Source organism: Condylura cristata, unplaced genomic scaffold, assembly GCF_000260355.1.
Source record: "Condylura cristata isolate star-nosed mole 26May11 unplaced genomic scaffold, ConCri1.0 scaffold00025, whole genome shotgun sequence".
NCBI lineage: Eukaryota > Metazoa > Chordata > Mammalia > Eulipotyphla > Talpidae > Condylura > Condylura cristata.
Genome location: NW_004567126.1, coordinates 19,770,872 through 19,781,236, shown reverse-complemented (window position 1 = coordinate 19,781,236; position 10,365 = coordinate 19,770,872). Strand labels below are relative to the sequence as shown.

General features: G+C 46.4%; 1 protein-coding gene across 1 annotated transcript; it reads left to right on the top strand.

Moving 5' to 3' along the window:
- The first annotated feature begins 258 nt into the window (after window positions 1-258).
- CD3E (CD3e molecule, epsilon (CD3-TCR complex)) lies at window positions 259-4,866 on the top strand. Its single transcript, XM_012729403.1, has 5 exons — window positions 259-267; window positions 2,210-2,474; window positions 3,251-3,418; window positions 3,944-3,990; window positions 4,784-4,866. Exons 1-5 carry the CDS (start codon window positions 259-261, stop codon window positions 4,838-4,840), a joined length of 546 nt encoding a protein of 181 aa, XP_012584857.1. The 3' UTR covers window positions 4,841-4,866.
- The last annotated feature ends 5,499 nt before the right edge of the window (window positions 4,867-10,365 follow it).

Sequence of the window (10,365 nt, the reverse complement as noted above, 5' to 3'; positions counted from 1 at the left end):
TGACAGGAGGCAGCGGGAGAGGTGTGCTGCTCCATGTGGGCCAGCTCCTCAGGCCTTAGTGGTGGTAGCTATGAGACTTAACCCCTAGGCCACCAAGGCCAACCCCTAGGCCAACCCCTAGGCCACCATTTTCTCAGTTATTATGAAGTACTATCTCTAGACATCTATTAAATCTTGGAGCTTATCTGTTCCTAAGCATCAGCATCAAGACCCTTGCTGGGCAGGTGTAAATCTGAGTTCTGCTGCTGAATTTGCGCAATGAAAGTTGTGAGACATGTTCTTCACCTTTCTTTGTCTAATAAATGTACCAGAGTGAAATACCTTTCTTTTTAAATTATTTTATTTATGATTTATAATTGATTTTTAATATTTCTAAGAAATATCAGTGTGGGAAAATTGTAAGTCAAAATAGTATCGATTATATTATCACTATACTCAGCTCCCAGCATTAGCAAGCTACCTTGGCTATCTCAGGTATCTCACGTACCTTGGCTGTCTGGGGAATGAGTTGTTTGCATTCAGGAATCGAAGCCAGGAGGTTGTCTGCTCCACTGGATCAGAATTCAGCTCTGTTCTCCTGTGTTGTAGAATCCCAAGAAGGACAAAAGGAAAAGAATTAGTGTTTTTTTTTTTCTGGGTTATGTACCATCATTTTCACCTTAATCCATTCAATTCTCACAAAAACTCTGAGGGGCTCCAGCTCCATTTTCCAGATGATGAAACTGAAGCACAGAAATATTAAATGATTTGCCCTTAGTCACAGACCTGTGGCAGATCTGGCTTTTGCTTTGTTTTGTTTTGTTTTAAAGATGTGTTTATATATGCATATAAGAACTGGGGTTCAGGACAGAAGTATGGAGGGTGAAAAGACTTACCAAATACAGACTGGGAAACAGAACAGGCAGATTGACAGAAATCAACTGCTGAGAGGAGCAGCAGACCAGACAGGAGAGGTCTACTGAGCCATGTGGGCCAGCTCCCCTGACCGGAGACAACTCATGCTGACGCGGCTCTGGCTAGCTTCATGGTGCTGCGCTTCGACCCCTTGCACCACTAGAGAGGGTCCTGTTCTAGGGAATTTAAGGACAATGAAAGAAAAGTTGTGTAAATAAAAAGAAAGATATTTGGTCTCTATTATGAGGGATTGTGTTAGTTATAATAAAGAAATTCTGGGCCTCCCTGGTGGCACAAAGTGTTGGATCTCAGCACTATGAAGCTATCAGCAGCCACTGCAGCATGAGTTCAACCCCTGGCCAGGGAACTGACCCACAGATCTCTCCGGTCCTGCCCGCTGCTCCCTTCAACAGTGTATTTCAGTAGATCCATCTGTTCTGCTCCCCACTCTGTCTCTGGTGAATCTCTCACCACCACCACCACCACCCTGCACCTCTGGCCTACACCCTAGCTCTTGTATGCATAAATAAATAAATCTTTAAAAAAAAAACTTCTGAATAATGAAAAAGATAGGTAAACAAAAGAATTAATGATTCAGAGAGGTAGGAAGGTCGTTACCTCTTTTAAAAAAAAAAAAAAAACCTCTCCTATCTCTCTGAAATGTGGTTCTTACTAATGCAAGAAGATAATCATGACGACTTCTGGAATTTTTCAGCTTTAGAATTTTAACTTTCTGAGCTTTCATGGGTTTATACGTAGGAGCTGGTATATGGTCAGTTTGATGTATCTGAGTTATAACTAAGAGCACACCTCCTTGGTTAAGTATGCCACTTGCCTTTAAGATTTGGGGCACCCCAAAGGAGGGCCCTCTGGGAATTCTTGAGGATAGTCTAGTCTACTTGGAAAATGTTACCCATAATCTAAACTTATTTTCTTATCATTCTTTCCTTTACAGATTCAGAGAGCTCTACACAAGAAAGTAAGTTTACCAGTCTAAGAGTCCTGCTTAGTGCAACCCATAATCTAAACTTATTTTCTTATCATTCTTTCCTTTACAGATTCAGAGGGCTCTACACAAGAAAGTAAGTTTACCAGTCTAAGAGTCCTGCTAAGTGCAGAGAAGAGAAGGAACTGAGTGGGAGAGATGGCCTCCCAACACTCCATTTCCATCCCCACTTTAGAAATATTCTAAGGGCCCTTCCTGGTGATGCAGTGGTTTACAAACATTCATAGTTTTTCTGTATCTCCACTCCCCCCTTCCCATGTCCCAGTGTCCAGGCCTAAACTCTGAGGTTACCTTCAAAAGAGTCTCTAGTCCCTCTTCTCCATATTCCATCTTCCATACCCTCTGGTTTCTACCTGTAATTTTTCTTTCTTCCTTTCTCCAGAATATGAAGTCTCCATCTCTGGAACTAGAGTAGAGCTGACATGCCCTAACCAGAATCCTGAGTGGAGCTTCAATGCTAACAAATTAACAGGTTTGGGGAGAACCTATGTGGAGGAGATATTTTCGGAAGTGGAACACAGTGGTTTTTATTCCTGCGATCAAAACAAAACTCTTCTCTACCTGAAGGCAAGAGGTAATACAGTTTTCCAGAGTAAGCCCTCTTAGACTCCTGAGGGAGGGTCATTTCAAACAGGCATTCTCAGGTATTTTCTTTCATCCAGCTTTGTCTCCCGGCATCTTTGTTTCCCTTCTACTCAGTCCTCAGTTGCTCAGGGCCACACAGCATCAGTGTTTTCTGAAATACAGATCAGCCACCAACATGGGCATGTGGATAACCTCAGTCAGCACTAGCTCTGAACAACTTTCATTAGACAGGATGGGGTTGTGTGCATGATCTCTCGTCCAGAATTATGGCACTCTGATGGGGCTTTCCCTGATGATGTTTTATTCAGAAAAATAAATACTCAGAAGGATTTGCAAAAGAGAATCAAGACCACCATATTAAAACATCTCAAATGCAAGTGTAATACAGGTAATGGTGGCTAACATTTACTGAGAGCTTACTAAGTTTCAAACACTAGACCAAGCACTTGCCAGTGATTTTTTTGATGTGAACTTCTCAACAACAGTGTTAAATACTATTTTTATTCCCATTTTATAAATGAGAAAACAGAGACTTGTTAAGTTGAAGGCACAATTCGCAATTCTCAGTAAATAAGGGAACTGGGATTGAACCCAGGACTGACCACAGAGCTTCTATCACAACCACACTTCGCTTGTTGTGAACATGTTGACAGGAGGGCTCTGGTCAAGGCAAGCATGTGAGCACTCAGGTGCCCTTTGTTGGCCCTTCCTCATCTCCAGTGTCCTGTGTCTTTCCTTTCTTCCACCCCCATCCCAACCCCACAGTGTGTGAGAACTGTCTGGAGGTGGATGCGATGATAGTGGCCACAATCATCATAGTGGACATCTGCATTACCCTGGGTGTGCTGTTCGTGGTATATTACTGGAGCAAGAACAAGAAGGCCAAAGCCAAGCCTGTGACAAGGGTGACGGGTACTGGCGGCAGACCCAGGGGTAAGAAATATGGAGAGTAGGTGAGATTCCCACCAAGGGGGTTACTGGTCAGGACCATCGCGGGCAACAAGTCAGGTCAAACAGCTTCTATAGAACATGTCCTGTGTGTCAAAATCTCCACACAGGGTTTTACATGTCAGGTCCTTTCATCCCTTCTTGCTCTAGGAGAGCACCAAAAAGTTCACTAACAGGAAGGGCTTTGTCCCATGCCTGTCAGTGTCCTGGAATAACCAAATTCCATGCCTGAGTTGTGAGGAAGAGGAACCTTGAGAAATTAGTTCCTGCCTCTTCCTCTCTCTTCCCCCATGGCAGGCAGTGGAAGGATCTTGTGTAAGGAGGGTCAAAAAGCAACAAGCAGTATGGGCATCGTGAGAGATGGGATGAAGGAAGGACAAAAATTAAGGATCACTGAGATGCAATCAAGAAGTTGAGGAGACAATGAAGGGGTTCCTGCAGCTGAGTCTCGTTGCCATGAAATTGGTGTTTCTCATGGAAGTGATTGTTTCCCTCCTCCCTCCTCTGCAGGACCCAACAAGGAGCGGCCACCACCAGTTCCCAACCCAGACTATGAGGTAACAGGGTATAGAGAGGGGGAGGGGTCTTTCTAGGGGACAAGGGAATCAATGGAACTGCTTGTCTGGCCTCCCAGGACAGCCCATCAAGTGCCTGCCTCTGCCCACTTCCCAGTCCAACATGGCTGCCACTCCAAAGGTTGCATGACCTCACTGTGACCCCTGTGACCACTGAGCAGTGGGCTTGGGGTGGACACTCTCCTTTCTCTGATTTATTAGTTAGGAGGTAGCCACAGGGAATACCGTATATGCACATCCTAACATAACTCAAGACTGATGTTCCACTAGCAGAGACCAGTACAGTCATACAAGTTATTAAAGTGCCCACCACTGGCAAATAACCCCACACTCCCCCCCAGCCCCAGCATGCACCCTGCCAGACATCACAGCCTCTCCCCTATTAGACGGTCTCTTGATTTGGCAGCTAAAGAGCTAACTGGCATAGCAAAGGGCCCCTGGGATGACCCTGATTGCTTGGTGTAGGCATAACCGGTAAGTATTTTGAATATCACACCAGGACAAGTTCCACTGATATTTATTAGGTACCAGCCACTTCCATAGCATTCACTTTTGACTACATTTAATCCTGACAGATGCCCTTAGAGGTGGGTCTTCAGATGGCTGTGTTTGAGATGGGAAAGTTGAGGCTCATAGAAAAAGGGGCTGGCTCAGTCAGGGCCAAGTGAAAAGTCCAACCTGCCTCCATTTCGCTAAAGCTAGGTTTTCAGAAGCGCTTCCTTTACAGTAACCACTTCCTCCCACCCTGCTGACACCCCCACTCTCTCTCCCTTAGCCCATCCGGAAAGGCCAGAGGGACCTGTACGCGGGCCTGAACCACAGAGGCGTCTGACAGCTCCTGAGGACTCTGCGTCCCCTGGCCCAGGTCTGGCTCTTACCAGGCACCTGCTCCTCCCTGTTCCTGGGGGGAGTCTTGCACCCCACAGGAGAACTGTCCCCCTGCTTCTAGGGCCCCACATGCCTGGGTCCTGCCTTCTTTGCTGGCGCCTTGTCCTAGGATTTTGCTGCTTCATCGTCCTTTGAAACAACACAGCTCCCCGTGGTCGCACAGCTGGGCTGTCCCTTTGTCAGGATATTTATTCTGGTTATTCGCTGGCTCCCCCAGTTAACCTCCTTCCCTGGTGGATACTTCTTCCTCTAGTCCCTTCCTTTTCCTGCATATTAGCTGTCCCCGTCCCTAGTTATTCCATTTAATTGTCATTTAATTATTCCATTTGTCTTTTTTTTTTTTTTCAGTTCTCTCTTAGGCAAGTTCTGTGGGAATGACCTAAGTAAATGTCACAGAGCTTTTGCCCCTTCCCCATTCAGAGACTCCCCACCCCTGTCTCCACTGCCCCCCACCCCCGCCCCCAGAGGGTATTTGACAACTTCATGAATATGCTAGGCTCCTTGTCATCTGAGAGAGAAAAGAAATAAAGTGTATTTGACTACAGAGCTGCCGTCCCTCCTTTCTGGACCATCCTGCGAGGCTGCCTGAATCCCTGCGATGACTCAGGTCCCCCTACCTTTGGTTAATGCCCAGCGATGATTCCAAGTGCACGTTCCTGCACTTGTGCACCTGTTTCCACAGCTGGTGGGGGGAGGGGGGTTACAGAAGAGAAAAATGAGAGCGAGAGGGAGAACACTCGTTAGAATGACTTAGAGGAAGACGCCAAGGGCATAGAGAACGCTCCCTGATGGAGGGTGGCAGCTCAGAAAATGGGCGGGATAGAAACAGGCTGTCCCAAAAGCCCACGAAGAACATGAGTGTGAAGGACGGGGGTGCAATGGGCCGGGGGATGGGACGCGGCTTTCCATGAGCTGCCTTGAACAGGAAGAACCACTAGGCAGGGCTGGGGGAGGAGCAGGAGGGAGGTGCCAGAGCGGCAGCCAGAAGCAGATTGCGGTCGAGCAGCCAGGATGTGGGCTGAGCTCAAGTGAGGTGAGAAGCACAGCAGCCGCCAGAGGTCTGCGTGGGAGTCTCCCATGCTCAGCTAGCACAGAGAAAGCCCGAGCAGTCTGTGAGCATCTGCCCGGGCCCTGCTGTCTCAGGGCAGCAGGTCCTCTTCTCCCCCTTTCTGCACTCAGGAACCCCCCTGCTGACCACAGAGCTATTTTTGTGTCTGGCCACGTCTGAAGAAGCTATTTGCGGTGAGCGGCCCTCAGCCTACTGTACTCGGTCCGCGCTGGGCTGGGCTGGCGGCCGCCGCTGCTGCCTGTGGGTCCCTGTGGAGCGCTGCTTGTGCCAGCCTCGGTGCTATTAGGCCGCACTAGCTTTGGATCCAGGGGCGGGGGCCCAGAGGTGGCGGGTTTGTCCCAGGTGTATAGAAGTAGAGGGCGCCCAGTCAGAGGAGGTGGGGCTCGGTGTCGGTGTCGCAAACAGAACAACACTGAGTGCACAGCAGGGCCTCAGATAATGCCATTTTGTTCAACATGGTTTACTCGAGTGCTGGTAAAGGAAATCCGTTCCCTGCCAGAGCCAGGCCATGTGACTTTGCACATTCTTGCCATATCTGCGTGGATTTTCTATGGGTACTTTGGTTTCTTCCCACCTCCCATTGGCTTGTCTCAATTGTCCGGTGTGAGTGTGTGTGGGTGTGAGGCTTTCCTGTCCAGGCCTGGTACCCACCTTGCACCCTGAGCTGCCAGGATAAGCACCGGGGACCCTGAACTGGAATAAACACTTTAGAGATGAATGAATGCATGCTTGTGTACAAAATATTGTACAATATTAGGAGTGGTTGGGGTCTTTATTTAGAAGTTTGGTTATGGGGCCCTCCCTGGTGGCGCAGCGGGTTGAAGCACAGCACTAAGAAGCTAAAGCCACTTCTGCATGAGTTCGATCCCCGCGTGCCCGGAGATGAGCCACATGGCGTGGCAGACCTCTCCTGACCCGCCTGCTGCTCACCTCAGTAGGGTACTTCATCCATCTGCCTGTTCTGTTCCCCACTCTGTCTCTGGTGAATCCTCTCACTGCCCCTGCACCTCTGCCTATACTCCAGTTCTGTATGAATAATAAATAAATCTTTAAAAAAAAAAAAAAGGTTCGGTTATGTTTTGTGACCAGAAACATGTTGTGGGAACTGAACTCATTTATATCAATTAGCTTAAGGTTAAGACCCAGTTTCCCAGAAGCTACCAATAACTTTGAGGACTTACTGTGTTATGCTCTAGAAATTGCACTTGGCACTTAGCATGCATATCCCATTTAATCCTTAGAACTAGATAAGCTAGGTGGTAGTATCCTCAGTTTACAGATGGGGTTACTGGGGCTTAAACAAGTTAAGTCATTTCCCCATGTTGCCCAGTGGTGAGGGACAGAGATGGAACTAGCAGCCAGGAAAGACTGTCCAAATCTAGTATCTGAACAGCAACCACTGCTGACTATGATCAAAAAGAATGTTCTCCACCTTCCTGCCTTTATGGCTCTGTATTTAATTGTTTAGGTGTTCCTTCAATAAATGTTTTTCTAATCTCTCATGTGGCAGAGCAGCTCTGTGCTAAATGTTAAGGGGACACAAATTAATAGTTCCTGTCTTCAAGGAGATTACAATTCATTAAGAATGGCCTTTAGGGCCCTCCCTGGTGTCACAACGGGTTAAAGCACAACACTGTGAAGCTAGCCGCAGCTGCTTCAGCATGAGTTCGATCCTGGGACAGGGAGCTGACCCACATGGCGCAACAGACCTCTCCTGTCTCCCCGCTGCGCCCCTCAGCCGTGCACTTTGTCCATCTGTCTGTTCTGCTCCTCATTCTGTCTCTGGTGAATCCTCTCACCACCCCTGCACCTGTGGCCTGTACCCCAGTTCTATGTGCATAAATAAGTAAATCTTTTTTTTAAATGAATGGCTGTTACCTCTCTGTACCATCCAACCAAGTTTGCCCAAAGAGCCATCTGCTAGCTACTTCAACTTGCTCATTTCCCCTGTGCCCTGCCCCCTGGCTTCCCTGCAACCACTCCCAAAGCCCTTGTACAGGTCAGTGACCACGATCTCTTTTTTCCAATTCCAGGAGGCCTGCCTTTCAAGAACAGACTCAGAGGTACAAGAAAGGTTGACTGCTCACTTCCTTGGCTCCCAGGATGCCTACAATTCTTCCCCTTCTCACTTCCTTTGAATCTCCTTCTGACTCCACCTTGTGGACTCCTCCCAATCAGGAAGCAGATCTGACTCCCTGACACCTGCCCCATCTCTACTCCTGTGACTAGGTGCAATGACAAAAGCCATTTCCCAAGTTTTCTCTTGATCTCTTGATTTCTTGATCTCTTTGACCCTGCATACTATCTTTACTCAGGAATTTCTTAGTGGAAGGGTTGGAGGAGATGCTAAGAAACCAGAGAGAACTTCACTTTCCTGATAACTCAGGAACCAAAGACAATTCAGCACTACAGTATACCTGTCACTACATAACCACACCCTCTTCACTCCCCAGGCTGTGGACTCAAGGGTTCTATTCCCTCCAATCTCCTCTCCCCACTCCCAAACTGAAAACAACAGCTCTCTTAATTTCTCTTTTATCCTGACCTTGAACATTCATTTTACTTGTGAAGTCTGACCACAGGTACCTGCTAGTTTCTGACACTGACTGGCAGCAGGGCAAAGGTATCCTATCAAATGAAATGTAGATGAGAGCATTGAAGGCAGAGTTGGAGTTCTCAGCAGATTTCCTAATTGAGGCAAAAGCAGAGTAATACAGGGTAAAGGTGAATGCTGCGTGGGGAAGATAAGAGGGATTTAGGAGGTAGATTACGTAGAGAATGTAGAAGCTAAGAGAGATGCACAGCTTAGCGGCACCCTGAAGTTGCCATACGGTGCAGCACATAGGAAGAACACATGCGCTCATAGACTCAAACGCACATTATTGTTAAGCTATCAATTCCCCCCAAATAGATCTACAATTTCAATGCAATTCTGATCAAAATCTCAGAATGTTGAAGCATCTGAGAAGTCAACTATAGGGGAGTGCAGAAGACCTAGAAGAACTAAATCACTCTCTTTAAAGTTGTATCCCAGCCATTCCACTCCTGAGTGTTTATTCAATCACAATAAAGACAAGTATGCGCACAATAACTTTTATATGAATGTTCATAACAGCTTTATTGGAATAGCAGAAACCAGGAAACTACCCAGAAAGACTATCAACAGATGAATGTATAAGCAACAAGGTATAATATATACATATAAAGGGATATTACTGAATAATAAAAAGGGAATAATTGTTGATACATTCAACAGGATACGTGACTCAACATAATTTTGCTAAAGTAGACGTTTAAAAAGGTACATGTTATAGTATGTATTATTAACTATGTTAGTCATATTACATATTATTTCATTGATACCAACAATCTAGAGAAATGAAATCTGTAATGACTAAGCAGGTCAGTGGTTGCCTGGAGGGCTGGGGTGAGAGATGGCAGATAAGGAGGGGAAGAGAGAACCACCTAGAAAGGATCACAAGGAAACTGTTCGGGGTGTTGGCGTCTTCATTATCTGGATTGTGGTGATGTTTCACAAGTGTACACAAATTTATACTTTAAATATATACAGTTTACCCATGCTCGTAAAATTGGTTTTTTTTTAAAGTGCATAAGGAAGAAAGAGATGGAAAGGACATAAGGTTCCCCAAGGGCTCAGGAGGAGCACTGTGTCACATTAGCGTCGCCCTGCAAAGTTTAGGAAGTCTCAATGCCCCAGATCATTAAAACCAGAATTTCTGAAAGTGGCCCACAGGCATAGCTTGTTCTGATTAAGTTCTCCAGGAGACTCCAGCACGCAGCCACGGCTGAGAACTGGCAAGTGGTGTGAGAGATGCAAGATACAAAGGCACAGAGTGCGGGACGTGGGCAGGCAGCAAGTGTTATTGCAATGCCAGCCCCAAGGCTGGGAGGATCCAGTGTGGAAGTAGGGTTCGGGCTTTGGAGGGCCACAGCAGGGATTTTTTTTTTAAAGATTTATTTATTTGTGCATACAGAACTAGGGTACAAAAAAAAAAAAAAGGTTCGGTTATGTTTTGTGACCAGAAACATGTTGTGGGAACTGAACTCATTTATATCAATTAGCTTAAGGTTAAGACCCAGTTTCCCAGAAGCTACCAATAACTTTGAGGACTTACTGTGTTATGCTCTAGAAATTGCACTTGGCACTTAGCATGCATATCCCATTTAATCCTTAGAACTAGATAAGCTAGGTGGTAGTATCCTCAGTTTACAGATGGGGTTACTGGGGCTTAAACAAGTTAAGTCATTTCCCCATGTTGCCCAGTGGTGAGGGACAGAGATGGAACTAGCAGCCAGGAAAGACTGTCCAAATCTAGTATCTGAACAGCAACCACTGCTGACTATGATCAAAAAGAATGTTCTCCACCTTCCTGCCTTTA

What these genes read in the sequence shown, in the direction of transcription:
- CD3E (XM_012729403.1), top strand. An exon ending in TCTCTACCTGAAGGCAAGAG is followed by an intron (nt 2,475 to 3,250) that starts GTAATACAGTTT and finishes CCAACCCCACAG; the next exon opens with TGTGTGAGAACTGTCTGGAG. An exon ending in TACTGGCGGCAGACCCAGGG is followed by an intron (nt 3,419 to 3,943) that starts GTAAGAAATATG and finishes CCTCCTCTGCAG; the next exon opens with GACCCAACAAGGAGCGGCCA.